The sequence below is a fragment of the Psammomys obesus genome, unplaced genomic scaffold (genome assembly GCF_907164565.1).
Source record: "Psammomys obesus unplaced genomic scaffold, mPsaObe1.curated_primary_1811, whole genome shotgun sequence".
In the NCBI taxonomy this organism is placed as follows: domain Eukaryota; kingdom Metazoa; phylum Chordata; class Mammalia; order Rodentia; family Muridae; genus Psammomys; species Psammomys obesus.
Window position 1 is genome coordinate 2218577 of NW_026591918.1, and position 19667 is coordinate 2238243.

At 37.7% G+C, this 19667-nt stretch overlaps 1 protein-coding gene across 1 annotated transcript; it reads left to right on the forward strand.

Moving 5' to 3' along the window:
- The first annotated feature begins 27 nt into the window (after positions 1 to 27).
- Positions 28 to 19636, forward strand: Socs4 (suppressor of cytokine signaling 4). The gene is made up of 2 exons (XM_055612432.1): positions 28 to 217; positions 12932 to 19636. The coding sequence occupies exon 2, from the start codon at positions 13013 to 13015 to the stop codon at positions 14321 to 14323; it is 1311 nt and encodes a 436-aa protein (XP_055468407.1). The 5' UTR covers positions 28 to 217; positions 12932 to 13012; the 3' UTR covers positions 14324 to 19636.
- The last annotated feature ends 31 nt before the right edge of the window (positions 19637 to 19667 follow it).

The following is a 19667-nucleotide window of genomic DNA, read 5'->3' on the forward strand; positions in this document are numbered from 1 at the left end:
AAGAAAAGGTGGCGGCCGAACCCGGAAGTGGCGGCGGTCCCCGGGGAGCAGGCGGAGACAGCCGCAAGTCTGACACTGGCCTGGCGGAGGGGCGGGGGCGGGGGCCGACGGAGCGGCCTCGGCCTTGCGGGAGCTGCACGAGGAGCGGGAGTGGCCGGGCCTGCCCTCCGCGCCCGAGCGATGGCGACGGTGGCGACGGCGGCGCTCGCTCGGACAGGTGAGACGGGAAAGGGTGGCGCGAGGGCTGGGGTTTAACGTCTGCCCTTCCAGGCGCTGCTCCCAGGCGGCCGCTCGGGCTCCTCGGGACGGGGTAGACCTCGTCAAGCCTTTATCCTTGACACCCTAGTGTCCTTACTTTGTCATTTCTGTAGTAATAAAGGATGGATTCATTTTTGTTTTTGCGACTCTAGCTAAATGATGCTTAAGAGAGTTCACTCGGGTCTCCTGTTTGCTTAGTTCCCACCCGAAGTTTACTAAAGTACATTTAGCTCCAAAAGAAGGGTTCTAATTCATTGTTAATTGCTTCCTTTCATCCTTGCAGTCCGTAACACATCCTGTGCTAAGTCAGGTCTTGGCCCGTCAAGTTTATGCTTTTCTTGTCGTTCTCCATATTAGTAAATTGATCTCTGTTGAAAATTATGATTTTTTTTTCGTTAATATTTATCTTAGGAAATTTCTCTGGGTTCTTGTGGAACCCACTGTACAGTTTCAGTCAGACTTATTTTTATCAACTGGGACATTTTTCCATTGTAGAAGTAGATTTTCCTGTTCTTCAATCTGGATTCATTCTTAAAAGTTGCAAGCTTAGCTCTTACTCGAATCATGATGTTCTTGCTATAGTGGCATTTTGTGAGGCATAATAAGAAACAGGGTTCCAAATCGACGCTCAGATTTGTAGATGAATAAAAAGGAAGAGCAGGTGGCGCAAGTAGAACCGGAGGGGTTTGCTTTTGTTTTTGGGTTTTTGTTGTTGTTGGTATTGTTTTTTCAAGACAGGTTTCTCTGTGTAATAGCCCTGGCTGTCCTGCACTCTCTTTATAGACCAGGCTGGCATCGAACTCACAGAAATCCTCCTGCCTCTGTCTCTTAAGTGCTGGGATTAAAGCCAGCATAGTGTGCCACTATGCCCAGTTTGAGATTCTTTTTTAAATACCTTATTGTTAATTTTCAGCAAGAATGATCGTACCTGAGATGATGGTTTCTGAGTAACTTAGTTTTATCTTGAAATTATTCAGTCTTTAGGTTATCCAATTTATAATTATTTTGCCCAAGTAACTGGACAATATTATTAGGTACAGTGTGAGGTTCAAGTTGAGCTGATACTCATTTATATATTGAATATACCATAATGAGATTTCAAAGTAATGCTTTTCAGAGCCTAACATTCAGAAACTTGAAAACAGGAAAAAGAGTTATAGCTATAAATACTTTAGACATAGTATCAGTAATACCATTTGATTTTAAAACTATGAACGATGTCAGCATGCCTGCCCGTTCTCTTGGCCCTATCAATCAAGCCATTATTCACAGGTTAAGATATTATTTCCTTTGCTGATTTCATTGGTATGAATAAGCTTAAGGATTAAACAGTTCTAGTTTTTACTTTTAACTCTAGTCTACTGTGTGACCTTGAGTGTGAGTGTCTGTCTTTGCTTTCCTGACTGTCAGATTTCTCACCTCTAAGCTATCGGTGATCCTTAGTTCCACTAAATTATTGAAGTACATAGAAGATACTCATGAATGTCTAAAACTGTTAAGGCCTCATGTTACTAGCTAGGCACTTTAGGTATTTAATGGTTTTGTTTACTTTGGGCATTAGCCTGTAAAACTTTCAAATGCCAAATGCCTCCAAAACTATGAATGCTGCCTTCTGCAAGTTTATGAGCATGTTGAGGGCAATAGATTTGAAGCACTATGTGCAGGGTGATAATGTAGTAACGAAATTCACATAAGTAAAGTTCTGCATTGCAAAATTGTCAGGTTATCTAAAATACCATACTTTAAAAGAAATAAACCAGTATACCTGTAACTGATAAAGGTCCCAAGATTCCCAAATGAATTATTTATTCCAAATGCATATCTCATTGAAGTTGGTATCTGAATGAACTAACTGAAAACAATGCCAATATTGCAGATTCAATTTCACGGAAATTTAGTTTGCCCTGCTGTGACCACTTTAATACCCTGAGGTTCTCAAGAACAATAGTTTGAGAAAACAGATATATAGCATTCTAATAAAAATAAAATTATATATAACAATGGCATATGATCCTACGCAGTTATCTAAGAGACTATATAACATTTTTGCCGACTGAAGAGGTTTTTTTTAAGATTTTATTTTGACTATAAAAATGTGAGGGTAGTAGTACGTGTGCCCCCAGGACAGAAGGCACTGCAAGCTTTACACTGATACCCTTAATTCTGATTTTCGGCTCCCACGGCAGAAGGGAACATGCAGTGCACCTTCCTATTTCAAAGGTGGCTGAATGGAGGCTCGGGTAGAAGATTATGTACATCACCTTGTTATGCTGTAATAAGAATCTTACCATTAAAACAGTAAATAGAAAAAAAAAAGATTTTCTTTTTAATTATAAAAATGTATATGGTAGGGGTATCTGTGAGTACAGTGCCTGCAGAGGCCAGAAGAGGGCATCAGATTCCCTGGAGAGTTACAGGCAATTGTGAGCTGCAAGATGTGGATTCTGGGAACAGAATTTGGGACCTTTGCAACCACAGCAAATACTTACAAGTACTCAGCCATCTCTCCAATCCACTTCCTACAATGTCTTTTTAATAGAATATATACTTGATGTACAAAACATTATTACTAAGGAAGATGAGGCTGGAAGAGAGGCTAACAATAGCTGAGGAGAACCAAGTATTGAAAAAAATAACATTGATTGTTTTTAGTCTCTCTGAATATATTATGAATGAGGGTTAATAACATTTATTGTGGGAATAAATGATACTTGTATAAACCCAGTACGGTATAAAAGAGATCTAGTATTTGATTCTTTTATTACATTACACTACTAGATTAATTTTTACCATAGCAAGATAGATAGTAGTATCAGCTTTTTAATATCATTTTTTCTGAGAATTTTATACATTGCATTTTTATCATAGTCATCACCACCTCACTGTTCCTCTAACTCCACCCAGATCCACCCCTATCTCCTTACCCTCTTTCAACTTGGTGCCCTCTACCCTGCCTCATAACTTACCATTGTCTAATTTGTGTTGCCCATATACTTACAAGTATAGGGCCATCCACTGGGACATGATTGCCTTATCCTTAAAGAAATCTGACTTGGCCAGGAGTGGTACAAACACCTTTAATCACAACACTTGGAAGGCAGAGGCAGGTCAGCCTGGTCTACAGAGTGATTCCAGGACAGCCAGGGCTATTCATAGAGAAACCCTGTCTTGAAAAAACAAAACAAACAAACAAAAAGTCTGATTCAGGCTAGGGAGGTTAAGAGCACTGGTTGCTCTTCCTGAGGACCCGGGTTCAATTCCCAGCACCTACATTGCAGCTCACAACTCTCTGTAATTTTAGTTCTCACACACATGCATGCAGGCAAACACCAATGCACATAAAAGGAAAGAGAGACGGAGACCTGCCCTTTCCTCCCCTAGAAGCCATCTGTTAAGGATGGGGTCTCATAAGTACCTCCCCCTCCATGCTAGAGTGGTAACTGTCTCGATGGTGTGCGGGCTGCTGAGTTCATGAATTTGATGGGCCTGTCATGTCTGAGACACTCTTTCACTCCAGTTCTCCTAACCTCTGGCTCTTAGGATCTCTCCTTACCTTCCACAATGGTCCCTTAGTTTTGGGGTGTATGTGAATGAATGTCTTATTTGTGACTGAACACTCTGTTGACACCTGCCTCTCTGCTTCAATCAATCGGTAATTACTATGTTAACCATCAGCCACTGCCTAAGAAACTTGTCGGATGAGGTCTGAGAGATGTACTGATCTCTGGCCTAGAAGTAAGAATTTGGAAGGCAGTTTGTTACTGTACCCATTTACCAGAGTAATAGGAGCCTTTTAAGCTTCCCAGACACATTCAGTGGCTTTGTTGTTTTGTTCAGACAGTCTCACTGTGTGGCCCACCTGGCTAGAACTCAACTAGGTAGACAAGGCTGCCCTTGGACCCACACAGATCACCCTGCCCCTGCCTCCCAAGGGCTAGAATTAAGGCATGCTCCACCACACCTGGCTAAAACTCAAAAATTCTCCGAAGTCCATACCTTCCAGTATCAGACTCCAGCTCTTTCACTAATCCAAAGCAGGCTACTCTACTACCTCTACACCAAGCTCTTGCCATAAAAGTCAGTTTAATAAAACATTATGACGGGGGTTGCTCTCAAACTTGTGTAGTTCAATCTGATCTCAAACTCTATATTCTATTTCACGCCTCCTAAGCCCTGGAATTATAGGTTGTGCTACCACAGATAGCTTTTAAAATTAAAACTGTAAAATATTTAAATCTAGATTTACATTTTATTAGTATTTTGGTGTAATGTGTTTCCTACCCTAAATGTAATCATATATAATTATTATAAAGTAGTAAAAAGAATATAGCTCTTCAAGTTTTACTAAAAGGAAAGAAGCCTGGCATAGTGGCCCACACCTTTAGACTCTGTCACCCCCCCCCCCAAAAAAAAAAAAAAACCTTGCCTAGTATTTCTGTTTAAATCTTGGTTAAGTTAGCTTGTAAGGAACTATAATGGGGGGGGGGGAGCTAGAGAGCTAGTTCAGAGGTTAAGACTACTGGTTGCTCTTCTAGAGGACCTGGGTTCAATTCCCAGGACAAGATACACAAGCAAAATATCCATAAACATAAAATAAAATGAAATATTTTTAAAAACAAACTATAAAAATGTTATCACTAAAAGTTTATTTTTACTCAAAGTTTTATTTTTACTCAGTACTTTAAAGTTTGGGGTGGAGAGATGGCTCATCAGCTCAGAGCACTTGCTGTTCTTTTAGAAGACCAGGGTTCAAGTCCCAACACCCACATCTGATGACACAGGATTCCAGAAGATCTGAAACCCTCTTCTGTCTTCTGGGGTGCCTGCACACATACACAAACATGAAGCTTGTTTAAAGGAACACATTTAACTAAAGAATAATGTGCTTTGTGCTTTATGGTATTTTAGAAATACTGGAGCTTTTTCCATTTCAGAGTGTTTTGTTTTGTTGTGTCAGTCTCATGTAACCCCGCTGACTTTGAACCCCTGATACTCCTACACCCACCTTCCAAGTGCTGTTATTTTAGTCATGTACTTACATACCTAGTATATGTTCAGACTTTCATGATACATTTTGCACAGTCTCTAGCCTTAAATAGATAGCTATTATTGCCTCTCCTTCCTTTTTTTAAAATTTTGCCACTTGTTTACCTCATTTTTAGAAAAGTCCTCAGTAATCTTTGTTTTGCTTAACCTCATTGAATGATGTTTTCATGTGCTTCAGTTATGACTGGGTAAAATGTGCCCTGATTTTACAATTGAGAAAATCGGGTTAAATTAGAGTTACCCTTTTTGGGGTTTTGCCAGAGCCTCATGCATGCTAGTCAAGTTCACTCATCTGTGCCTCCTTTCTTTTCTTAAATTTACTTGAATATTCTATATGCTAGTGAATACATACTATTTTGTAATTAAAAATTACAAATTAGGAGGAAAATCCTTCTTGTATGCAATTTATTTCATAAAGCATTTAAAAACATACCTTCAATGTTTTGATTCTTAAGATCCTGTTGCTCTGCCTTCTACTTGAGGCCAGGTTTTGCTGGTAGTTAGGACTGAGGGCTAGGGCTGAGTGTTTCCGGATCCTTGACCTCTTCAAAGAACTACGATAAAAGCCCACACAGATCTGCAAAAGCAGCAAGGAGAACATTTAAACAAAGCAATGAAAAAGCTCGTAAGGCACTGTCGGGAGAAGTGGCCTCAGGAGCCCTGTTACCACTTAGGGCCTCTTTCTATAAGGTTAAGAGAAAAGGGAATTTTGTTATAAGGGGGCATGGTGAAGGTGACTTCCTGTCTAATTCATAGTTCCTTCATATAATCACTTTCTACTCTGTGTTTCTTTCCATAATATCTCACTTTAATCACATGCTCATCCAGTTATGCACAGTTTTGCTTCATTACATCTGTACCTTATGTCAGTTTATGCAGTCCATAGTCCTGCCGATGAGGGGCCTATGCTGCCAAGTGCATTATTAGAAGATGGAGGTTGTTGCATAAACCCAGGTCAAGCCCCAAGTTACTAACCTGCTTCTTCCCTGGGCTTGCCTACACGACATATACTTCCAGCCATTGGTTTTCTGCTTGCCCTTTACTCTAGAGTAGCAGCTGACTTCAGCTGATAAATGTTTAGATGTATCTCTTTGTCTTTGTTAATAAGCTCATGGAATGTACATGCATTTTAATGTTTCTCAAATTCTGTTCTTCAAAAGGCATCTGTGGTAAATACAAATAGATTTCTTTCCTAAAGGCCCTCGGGAAAACTTCATTCACGTCATGGTAGTCTTCCAGGAGGCACTTCTTAAACCTCTTTAAGAAGGGGTCCCCACCCTTTTTCCCCAGTATAAGTATTTGTTTTGAATTATTTTATTTTGACAAATAGCAATTTTATATATTTATGAAATACAATGTGATTTGATGGATATATACACAATGATTCATTCAAAAGTTAATACAACTTTTTTATGAGAAAATTAAAAAGTCTCTTAGCATGTTATTAAATACACATTACTATTAACAGTTGTCACCACACAGTAATATAAACCACTGAAACGTCCTCATACACAGACTTTTAGAACTCTTGTTTACTGGAATATAGATTGAAGAGTCTGGTATGACTAAGCCAGTCCAGTACAGCCAAGGCTACACAAAGAAACCCTGTCTCGAAAAATCAAAAGTTAGTAGAAAATAAATGTAAATTTAAAAATTTTTTTAAATTTATTAAGAAAAAAAAAACTAGGGAATGAAAATTTTTTTTATCTCAAACATTTTTTTCTCATGTATAAGCTGTTTTCTTTCTCTCCTTTCTTTCTTTTTCTTTTCTTCTTTTTTTTTTTTTTTTGTGTGTAATATTCCAAGGAATTCCTCTTTGTCTGCTATACAACACATTTCATTTGTGAAGCCTAAATGTTTATTCAGCATCCAGCTTAGATAGCAAGCTCTAATTGAATGCTTTGGTGGAGTTTGGGGCAGGTGGCTACAGGTAAACACGGAGTCACAGATTTTGTAGGAAAGGTCATAGGACTGAATTGCTATCATAATAATAATGTATTTGTGAATTAGTTAGGATACTGAATTACTCTTTAGATCATATTTATTTTAGATTAGTAGTAGAAATTAGAATTCTAGTCTTAAGTGTATATCAGCATTGTAGGCACAAGTAGTTCAATGAATAACATACACATATAAAATATGCTCTATTATACAGCAATATAGAGATTACAAATTAGTTTTCCAGATGTTCAAGTCATTAACTTTTATTTTCTGTAAAACTCTTGGGTTAAAATTACCTTCCTAGTCTTACTCAATAAAAATATTAGTTAAATCTTTTGTTAGTAAAATTATCATGTGGACATTGATTTTTATCGTCATTGTTATGCCAGTTAAATCTGGAAACTTGCTTTCTTGAAGTAGCTCTTACGTAAACTTGCTTTTTAAACACTTGCCTCTTGCTCATTAAGAAATAATGGCTTTTTTTCAAATGTCACTGTTGATTCCCAAGGGCTGTGGCTCCCTTCATAAAAAATTAATATTGAATCAGAAGCCAAATCAGCTTTTTCCAAATGATTCTCTCCTCTTCTTTAAAAAAAAAAAGATGGGGAGTTTCTCAGCAGCTGTTAACATTTCCAGTTTGTTAATATCTCTCCAAGTCCTGCTGTGATTTTTGTACTGCACAAGATTGGTGATAACGTCACCCAATCATTCTATATCTCTTCCTCTATATAAAGTTTGCTTAAATTCCAAGAATTGGCTTATGGTACAGCATTTGTCCAACATGCATGAAACCTTGGGTTCTAAGCCCCAGCCTTAAAAAGCAATGACCGTGACAATAGAAGACATTTTCAAGAACTAATGACTGGCTGTTTGGAGCCGTGTCAGTCAGTGTCTCAGTGCTGTGAAGAGACATCATGAACAGCAGCTCTTATAAAAGAAAGCTTTTAATTGGGGCCGGCTCACAGTTGCAGAGGGTTAGTTTGCCTTCTTCATGGCGGGGAGCATGGCAGCGTCAGGCACGTGGGGCTGAAGAGTAGCTGAGAGTTCTACATCTGGATCAACTGACAGCAGGAACAGAGAGGGACTGGGCTCTTGCTTGGACTTTCGAACTCTCAGAGCTCACCACTAGTGACATACTTCCTCCAACAAGACCACACCTCATCTTTTTAAATAATGTCACTGAGCACTCAAATAGATACGCCTATGGGGGCCATTCTTACTCAAACCACACAGGACCTACGTTAGTTTTATTGAGAACAACATAATTGAATTTTTATATTTTTAAGAATTTGGAGCCAGGTGTGGTAATTCCAACACTTGGGAGGCAGAGGCAGGCAGATTTCTAGTAGTTCAAGTCTAAGCTGGTTTACACAGTGAGTTGCAGCTAGCTAGAGCTCCATAGTGAGACTGTCTCAAAAATAAATATTTTAAAATGATTTTGGGGTTCTAGGGATGTACCTCATTAAAAGTGTGTGTGTGTGTGAAACCTAGGGTTGATCCCAAGTACCCCAAGTCTAATGAGACTTGTGAAAGATATTAGAATAATCCCTTCATGTGTCTTTAAATGCAAAGGTACAAGAGGCTTTGTTGTTGTTATTATTGTTTTAACATGCTACATTGTTGTTTGTTTGACTATTTGAGATAGGGTCTTCTGTAGGCTTGGCTGGCTTCAGACTCACCCTGTTCCCAAAGATAAGCTTCAACTCCTGATCCTCCTGCCTTTACCTCCCAAATGTACTAGTAGAACATTTCTACCAGCATGTGCAGGTCACATGATGAATTGTTTCTTTCTATACAGTGGAGACATTTTGAATATCTTTTGCAGCATGATCTGGACATCCCAACTGTCTTTTTCTGGTATCTTACTGCAACTAAGGGCTTTTCTAGGAGTTGTTAAGAAGTTACCTATGCTGTGGAATAAACTATTAAAATCCTGTCTGCTTAGTAGCTTTGGAGAGTCACTTGTTAGCTCAGTAAAAGTGAAGTTAAAACACTTGCCATTTTGTGAAAGAAAAATCTTTGATTTTGATTTCTTTTAAAAGTTTAACTTCTTTTTAAAATATTTTTATTTGTGCATATGTGTGTGAGAGAGACAGAGGCAGAAGAGGGCATCAACAACCCTGGAGCTGAAGCTAAGGGAGTTATGAGCCATGTGGTGTGGGTGCTCCCCGATTCTGGTCCTCTCGAAAGAGTAGCAAGTGCCCTAACCACTGAGCCATCTCTCCGGCCCCCAAAACTCAACTAATTGAAATACTGTATCTTGAGATAACTTGCAACCCTGGTGCATAATACAATTTGCAGTCATATCTCAATACAAAACATTATAAAGATTTTTTTTTAACTTCAAATACTATAGTCCAGAAATGAATTCCCTCATCATACAGACAGTTGCCTTACACAAAGTAAATGAGACTGGAATCAGACTGGCCTGACTCTTCAGTATTTTAGGACTCCCTCTTTTCCCTCAAGGGTAACATCAGGCAAATTACCAGATGACAGTGAGTTATGACAGCGTCATCAACCATATAATCGATTTCTTATATTTTAATTTCTAGGAAACCAAAAAATTCAAGGTCAATTTTCTTTCTACTTTGAAAACTGTAGCAGTTGCATGATATATTAGACCAGACATTGATATGGCAAAAATCACTTTATAAAATTAGTATTTCTTAGTCTGACATGATACCTTCCTATAATCTTAGCATTTAGGAGGCAGGGGGGTTAACAGGTGGATACAACCTGGGCTACATAGTAAAAGGGTTGGGGTGTAGTTCAGTGGGACAGAGTTTCCCTATCAGGAACAAGGCCCCAAGTTCAACCCTCAGTGCTCGGCAGGGGGTTGGGGATGAGCTCCTCAGAGTTGTCATCTATTCTTGCTTTAATATGCTGTATCACCTTCTTAGTGACCTTCCCAAATAGTAGTCTGTTTCCCGCCAGGATTTCTGACCTTGGCTTGTGTGTCTTGCGTGTCTGTTGACTGGCCGCATCCTGGCAGTTTGAACCTCAGCTCACCTTTGTCAGGAGACCTCCTTCTGTCTGTTCCCCAAAACTCCTTCTTTCCTGGTTGCTTGTCTTCTTGGTTTAGATGTCATGTTTCTCCTTTAGAGAAACATCCTATTTGTTATGAAGTAAAGTTGTTAATAAATATAAAATTTTGTTTTATCCTCCTGTTTGATGCTTTGGCTAGTTTTCCTTCAGAGTAAGAAATTCAACTATAGCTTCCAGTGTTGTTGCAACCATTTTTATTGTAATGCTTTCCTTCGGAGAGTTACTTCAACATAAATTCACTCTCCCTTATCTGATATTCTTGGGGCCAGAAGTGTTTTCAAATTTTGTTTTCCCAGGTTTTAGAATTTACATTTATATATATACGGAGCCCAAGTCTAAAAAATGCATTCATGTTTTCTATATAATCCATAACATACAACCTGGTAATTTTACATGGCATTTCTAATGTTCCTGTGTTTTGCCTTCAGCCAACCACGTGGTCAAGTATGGAGTCTTCCACTGGTAACAACATGCTGATACCTTAAAAGTTTGATATTTTGATCATTTCAGATTTTATATTAGGGATCCTCAAGCTATCTTTATTACTTCTAGAAGTCTAAGTTTTTAGAATGATGTACTATGTAGCAGGCTCTTTGACTATGGAAACTCACGTCCCTCTGTTCTAAGGAAAAACAATACTGCTGAATGCAATGGCAGTGCTAAGTGATGGTGTTTCTTGAAAAATGAGGTGAAGTTAGGACTTTATTTTAAATGTACTACTTTGAAATGTATTAGTCTGTACCACACCAACTTGACTGTTGAGTTTTAATGTTCTAAAATTAACAAACCTAAGCATAGCTTAACATGTTGAATGACTGATTTTTCTCAGATACAAAATTTAGCTTTCATTTGCAAAATAATTTAAATTATAGGACCCTGCCTCCCAGCTCCTTACTTAACATGTGCTTCACTTAAAAATGCTTAGGTGGGGCTAGAGAGATGTTAAGAAAATGTATTGCTTTCACAGAGGGCACTGCTCTTGCAGAGGACCTAGGACTGGTTCCCAGCAGCCACCAGGAGGCTCACAACCACCTATAGCTACAGTTTCAGGGACACGATACCCCCTTACCTTACACAGGCACCTGCATGCACATTGTGCACTTAGACACGCTGGCACACAGACACAGAGTTCAAAATGACTAAAACGTTCTCATAGAGATACCTATGCAGATTCATTATAAATTCAAGTATGTATAGCCAATGAGTGCCCTGTACAAGTTTACTCTCTGTTTTCAGGTGATGAAGAATGTAAGAATATTATGTGAGTAGAATACTTATAAAAATGCAGAGATTTTTGTTATTGAAATTAATTGGCAAAACTCATTTTGGAATATTTACTTGACATTTTTATTGCTCAGTGGTAATTATTTACTTAATAAATTCTAAAAACTTCACAAATTAAAATTGTTCTTATTTTAATCAATAGAAATGGAAGCAAGAGGGGCTGGAGAGATGGCTCAGCAGTTAAAAGCACTGACTACTCTTTCAGAGGACCCAGGTTCAATTCTCAGCACCTACATGGCAGCTTACAACTGCCTATATAACTCAAGTTCCAGGGGATTGGTACACATATGTACATGCAAGAAAAACACCAGTGCACATAAAAAAGTAATAAAAAATTATTAAAAAAGAAATAAAAACAAGAAAAGAAACAATACAGGATAGTCTCATAGTTGTTTTTTTTTTTGTTTCTTTTTATTATTATTATTTTATACAGTACTTTTCCTGCATGTAGGCCTACATATCCTAAGAGCTCTCCAGATCTCTTTATAGATGGTTATGAGCCACCATGTGTTTGCTGGGAATTGAACTCAGGACCTTTGGAAGAGCAGACTGTGCTCTTAACCACTGAGCCATCCCTCCAGCTCCAAAATATTTTTTAAGAAATTTTTATTATTTGCACAGTATTCTGCCTGCATGTATACCTATGTACCAGAGGAGGGTAGCAGATCTCATTATAGACTGTTATTAGCCACCATGTGGTTCTGGGAATTGAACTCAGGACCTTTGGAAGAACAGCCAGTGCTCTTAACCTCCAAGCCATCTCTCCAGCCAGTAGCTCATAGATTTGTAACTGTTTCTTCTTATAAAGAATTAACTGGCCTGTTGTGAAATAAGAAAAATAAAGAGAAAGTCAGATATAGTGACACACGCCTGCAATTCTAGCATAGAAGCATAGAGTTGGGATCAGGAGAAATGTTGCAAGTTTAAGGCCAGCCTGGTCCACATAGAGGTTTCCAGATTGGCCAGGTCTACATTGCAAGACCCTGTCTCTGGAAACCAATAAAAGAAAAATAAGGGAAGGAGAAATAGGCATAAGATATACTGCAAAACTAGGAATTATTTCTATCCAAGCATGTATTGTGGCCAAGATAGGACCTATGTTGAAAATTAGCTATGAGAAAGGAATCCATTATCTTGCCTCCATGGTACTAGGAAATATTATCCCAATATAGTAGAGCAGTGCATTAAAGTGGGAACAAGGCACCTGGAGCTGCGTTACAACATGGCCAGTATTCCTTTCATGTCCTGATTATGGTTTTCACCTTGTCTCCAAGCGAGGTTTAATGTATAATCTAGACTAGATAATGTATAATCTAGACTAGTGGCTAATGACTTCCCTTTTTCTTTTTCTTAGATACATCCAGAAAGTGCCCAGAAGAAACTTCCTGTCAGAAAACCTGAAAACACAGTATTTATAACACTGGAGTTTGTAAAGATGGCTGAAAGCAACAGTGAAAATGTAGATGTGAGGCCTAAAACAAGTCGGAGTAGAAGTGCTGACAGAAAGGATGGTTATGTGTGGAGTGGAAAGAAGTTATCTTGGTCCAAAAAGAGTGACAGTTGTTCTGAATCTGAAGCAGTTGGTACTATTGAGAAAGCTGAAATTCCTCTGAGGAGCCAAGAAAGGAAGCTCAGCTGTTCGTCCATTGAGTTGGACTTAGATCATTCCTGTGGGCATAGATTTTTAGGCCGATCCCTTAAACAGAAACTGCAAGATGCCATGGGCCAGTGTTTTCCAATAAAGAATTGTAGTAGTCGACACTCTTCAGGGCTTCCATCTAAAAGAAAAATTCATATCACTGAACTCATGTTAGATAAGTGCCCTTTTCCACCTCGATCAGACTTAGCTTTTAGGTGGCATTTTATTAAACGACACACTGTTCCTATAAGTCCCAGTTCAGATGACTGGGTGAGCACAGACTTATCTGAGAATAAACTGAGGGGCGCTCAGGTAAAACGAAGAGACATGGAAGAAGACATTCCCTGTTTCTCACAAACCAGTGTCCAGCCCTGTGTCCTAACTACCAACAATGCTTCATGTACCGGTGGCCACTTAACTGGCTCGATGATGGACTTGGTCACAAACGGCAGCATAGAAGATAGTGACATGGAGTCAGAGGATGAAATTATAACTCTGTGCACAAGCTCCAGAAAAAGAAACAAGCCCAGGTGGGAAATGGATGATGAAACCCTGCAGCTGGAGGCACCTCCCAAGTACCACACGCAGATTGATTATGTCCACTGCCTTGTCCCAGACCTCCTGCAGATCAGTAACAATCCGTGCTACTGGGGTGTCATGGACAAATATGCAGCCGAAGCTCTGCTAGAAGGAAAGCCAGAGGGCACCTTTTTACTTCGAGACTCAGCACAGGAAGATTACTTATTCTCCGTTAGTTTTAGACGCTATAGTCGTTCTCTTCATGCTAGAATTGAACAGTGGAATCATAACTTTAGCTTTGATGCCCATGATCCTTGTGTTTTCCATTCTCCTGATATTACCGGGCTCCTAGAACATTATAAGGACCCAAGTGCCTGTATGTTCTTTGAACCACTTTTATCCACTCCGTTAATCCGAACTTTCCCCTTTTCCTTGCAGCATATTTGCAGAACAGTTATTTGTAATTGTACGACTTATGATGGCATCGATGCCCTTCCAATTCCTTCTCCTATGAAATTGTATCTGAAGGAATACCATTATAAATCAAAAGTTAGGTTACTCAGGGTTGACGTGCCAGAGCAACAGTGATGGGGAAAGATATGGACTTGCATACATATTTTCACTTAATATTTTATTTTTCTTATGCCTCTTTGAATTTTTTTACAAAGGCAGTTGGAATCCAAAATAAAACTTGTCCTAAATTTTAATTCCAGATCAATTTATTTTTTTTATGATACACTTGTCATATATTTTTAAACAGGTGTTTGGTTTTTGTTTTTACCATATAAATTGTATACTTTTTCCCTTAATTTACATGTGGTCCAGGCATATTTGAAATTTCAAGACATTGAAAATATATTTGAATATTCTATATATTTTTTTTTAATAATCTTTTACTCTTTCCTACATGTGAAATATTTTGCTAATCTATGCTATCAGTATTCTTGTATGGGGGAATAGTTACCTATCCCTTTTTCATTTTAAGGTTCTTCAGTAAAGATGAGTGTTATAATCCATCTGTTACAATGTACTTGACTTTTATAATTTGCTAGTAGGAATGTTAGATAACAAAATGGTTTAAAATGAAAATGTGTGTTTTCATTTTAAGTATTAAGTAAATAATACTTGCTTGTTAAAGATTATTTGTTTGTGTGTTTGTTAATCTGGCAGTGAGAAAGAGAATGTTATGTTCTAGAGGCGCACTTGTTCTGCAGTATGAGGATCGCCAGTTAATCCAAATAGGCACCCCTCAACCTGGAGGAGGTGAAGGGGAACATAACTTGCATTTCTTTCTTCCTGGGAGCTTTACAAAGCAAGGTAACAGCATTAGAAACTTAGAGTTGCTAAGGCAACTACTTAGCCCTTTTTTTTAGGAACTCTGGTTCTCAGGTGAAAATATTCAGCTTTTAAATAGCTCCTGTATCCATCAGTAACAAAAAGAACTGACGAGTTTCTCTTTATTTTGAATTGCACTAAATAAACATGCCAACAAAAACATGGCTGAATATTTAGGAAGCTTAGTGCTCCATTTTTGTCTTCACATCCTAAATAATTATTTCTGTCTTTGGAACTAACATATACTTCATGTGGCTTCAAAAAAGAGAAGGCATGGCAGTAGCTCCATGACATAACACACTGGACAGAGGGGCAAAATAACAGTTCACATTTACAATCGTTTTGTTTTCTTTTCTTTTTTGTTTTTCAAGACAGTTTCTCTTTGTAATCTTGCTGTCCTGGACTCACTTTGTAGACCAGGCTGGCCTCTGCCTTCCTAAATGCTGGGATCACAGGCTTGTGCCCCTGTGCCTGGCTCACATTTACTATGTTAAGGGCAACACCACACTTTAGAAACATCATTGGCCTAGAGTAGGCAGACAAGTGGAATGGTGCCCTAGTTCTCTCTCCAGTGACTGCCCTTGACAGAGTGCCCAGTTTTCCTTGTAGTGAGCTATCTGCTTTTTTTAAAATATTATAGGATTTTGTGGGTTTTTGTTTTTTCTGTGTATGATAGTGTCTCTCCGTGTAGCCTAGGCAGACCTCAAATTTGAGATCCTTCAGCCTGAGCTTTGGGATTATTACCCAAAAGGTTTGGACCACCATGAACAGCTAGTAATTGGGTTTCTTCTTTTGTTGTTGTGGTTTGATTGTTGTTTAGTTGGTTGGACTTGGATTTTTTTAACTGGGTGTCTGTAATCCTGGCTGTTCTGTAGCTTGCTAAATAGTCCAGGCTGTCATCAGAGTCAAGAGATCCTACTTCTTCCTCCAAAGTGCTGGATTAAAGGTGTCTGACACTATGCCTGGCTACTAATGGATTTCTTTCTTTTGTTTTTCTTTATCTTTACTTGTTTTGCTTTGTTTTGATAATTGATTTCTTGATATTAGTTCAGCTGTACTAGAAAACTTGCTTCAACCTGGACTCAAGGAACATTACTTAAAGTTTCTGAGTTAGAACTTAAATGTTTCTTGCTGGCTCAGTGATACATACCTGTAATCCCACTTTTTGAGAAGCAGAGAGATAAAGATTGCTGCATGTTTTAGTCAGTCAGAGCTGTATGGTGAGGATTTGTCTCAAAAAATTTTTTTCTTAATTCTTGTTGCATCTATGTTAAGATAGCCTTTCCTGGTCTTGAGGGTGCTATTAATGTAAAAACAGTCTTCAGTAATAGCTTTTACTGATCATGTTGGTTCACGCCTGTATTTCCAGAAATTGGAAGACTGAGGCAGAAGGATTGCATGACTCCTGGAATAACCTGGGCTACAGAGGTAGACCCTGTCTCCATGCCTCTACCCCCCCCCCCAAAAAAAAAGAAAACTTAATAGCTTTAAATTTTTCAACAATTAAAAAATTAAAATGGGAAAACCTGTTACCATTCTCTCTTAATTTTTTTTTTCTCTCAGTGGTCTAAAGATCATCTTGATCACTATGAGAGGCGGCCACTCAAGATGTACCTCTTACAACTGTAATGAGGCCGAGGCTGTGAACACCAGTGTCAGGATAACTAGCCCTTCTAGAGAGGATGCTGACCCTGAGAGTAGACAGTCTCCAACTACCTCATCTTCGTTGCGGCACTTTTGTAGCTGCTGAGGTGGTCATCTTATTAACCAGTATAACATTTCCTAAGTCTCCATCTTTGGTGAAAAATTTATAATTACAGCTCTTTATCAGAATTTGATAAAACCTTCTGTTTCTGTGAAACAGTTACTTTTAATATTTTTCTTTGAAAGTAACTTTTTATCAGTACAGAGCTATCTAAGGGATGACTAGCTTATGAATATTCTGTTAGAGGGTAGTTTTATAAAAAAAGTGAAATATGTCTTTTATAGTGGTAAAATTAGTGTTTATATGCAAGTCAAGATCAGTAGCTTTTAATATACTTAAGACTGATTGCTTATGATATATTTTCTCTGGCTTTTTATTGTTTTCAATGTCAAGATATTAACAACTTAATATTTTCAAAATACTGCCATATGTGTAGCTTTGAAGTGTGTGTTAAGGACAAGACTCATTTACTCTGAAATGCTTTGTATCTTTCCTTTGGTACTTCCTACAGTGAAAAGAAACTTGGAAAGTAGAGATTTATAAAGATTTGGGAAGAGAATTATTTATTGTGAGGGAAAGAGAAAAGAGTGACAAAAAAAATTAAGGATTTGAGATTTGGAGAAACCCACTTTGCGTTTTTGTGAAGAACATCAATATTAAAAAACTAACTCAAAAAAGTTTAAAATACATTTACTGAGTTAAATAGCTAAAATGAAATTAGTTTATGCTAAAAAGCATAAATAAATTCTATGACATATTTAAAGAAGTCTAAATTAAATGGAAATGTTATAACTCTTAAGTTGACATTTGAAACTTTTGAATACTGTAAATTCCACTTGAAAAAGTGTCCAGTGTAGGCCTTGATGCACACAACTTTTAATCCCAGCACTGGGAGACAGGAAGGCAGGTGTCTGAGAGTTTAATGCCTACCTGGCCTAAATGGTGAGTTCCAGGCCAGCCAGGGCTATGTAATGAGACCCTGTCTCAAAACAAAAGAAAGAAAAGCAGGCGATATAGTGGAAATGTGTAGAGTTTATTTGTGAGAGAGAATGGAGCTAAAAGGAACACGATAAAATATTAAAATTAAGAATTTAGGCATTACCTCAGGGAAAAAAGCCTTGACAGTGAAAGGAAACTACTTTATCACTAATAGCTCATCTGGACCAGACGCTGAATACTTTGGGAGTCATCCTGAACAATCAGGAAATGAACTTGACTTTCCCATTTCTCTTGAGGCCTTTCAGGACAGAGCCTTCTGCTCTTCGTTAAACCTGCATCTTGAGTTATGCTATGATTCCTGAAATATGCTGAATGGGTTCTTTTTAGTTTCCTTGGGTGTTTTTCTACAAAGAGTTATATGTGATTCTTTCTGATACATAACCGTGTCATTGGCCTAAATAATTAATGAAGAGAATATGTTAATTTAAAGGGGACCTAATAGGAACATTAAAGGAAGCTTTTAGTCAGCCTGTGGCTAGCTAGATTTATTGATTTGGTGAGGAAACCTGTGTTCTTTGCTGACTTTCAGCTAATTGCTAACTCTGGTCAAAGAATGGCTTTCACTTAAAGTTTTGACTTATTATAAATAAGATAAAGAATGTCTTAGTAATTAGAAATCCTTTAAAACATCGAACAAATGTGCAAATAAGACTCATCTTTTTATAAGAAAAACACATAAGCCTTTATCACTTATTCATGAGCTAAAGCCATTAAGATAAATCAAATTATCAACTTCCTGTCTCTGAAGTTTGGATCGTTTTATAGATCCATGTAATAGAGCACTTATTTCCTGTGAAGCAGATGCTTTCAGGTCTCTTCCTCTCTTTTCATTAAAAGTATTTGTCACTTTTAACTATAATCAGAATCTTATAGACAACTATATTTTTATTTTGGCAGGGCAAATTTCACAGAATACCTACTTAATTATAAGACAATCCTGGAGACAAAACAATGTTTAAAATAACCTATGTAGGAAGGTATGATGGCGTCCGCCTTTAGTACCGGCACTTAGGAGGCAGAGGCAGGTAGATCTCTGTAAGTTCCAGAGCAAAGTTACATCATGAGAGCCTGTCTCAAAAAAAAAAAAAAAAAAAAGACACAAAGAAGAAATGTAAAGTAATGGTTATCTAATAGAAAAGGCTTTAGGACAAAACTAACTTCAAAATAGTGTTTCTAATTTGTAATTTTGAATGCGTTACTTAATCCTAAATTCTTTTGTCTTAATTTCCTGTGAAATGTAAGTAATGGTACTGTTGTTTCCTGAAGGTTCATTCACTAAGAGGTGTTCCTTAGATCATAGTTGAAAATAATTGCTGGGTTGCTATTCAGTACTAATTGAGAATAGGTTTTCAAAGTAGCACCTTTGTGAAGCATACAAAATCATAATCACTTGTCTGTAATAGTCTTTCTTGACTTGATCTGACCATGGAAATAACAACAATTTGGTTTTGTGGTTCAAACTCTACAATTACTTAACTGCAATTTCTTCCTACCTTAAGATCTGTATAAACTGATGTTTGCCTTATTTGGAAAACTGATTACATTTGCAGGAAATAAAGATAATTTGTGCCATTGTTATAAATCAAATCTAAGCTTTCAGACTTAGGAGTCATAGTGTAAAACTCAAGGAAGTTCATTTAAATTCTGCTGGCTTTGCTAGAATTGAATAAATTTGTTATGAGCCAAGTAAGAACTATATATACTTGAATATACAGAGTGTAATGATTTCACAAAGCTATGTTGTCAATTATGGTGTGTGACCCAAACTATTTTCACTTTCTAATCTTGACAAATGTTTGAGTGTGGGTTTAAAAATTTTGATCTGAATAAATTTTTGCTTAATTAAATCTTCATATATGAAATCCACAAGTTGTTGTTTTTAAAGATTTGTGT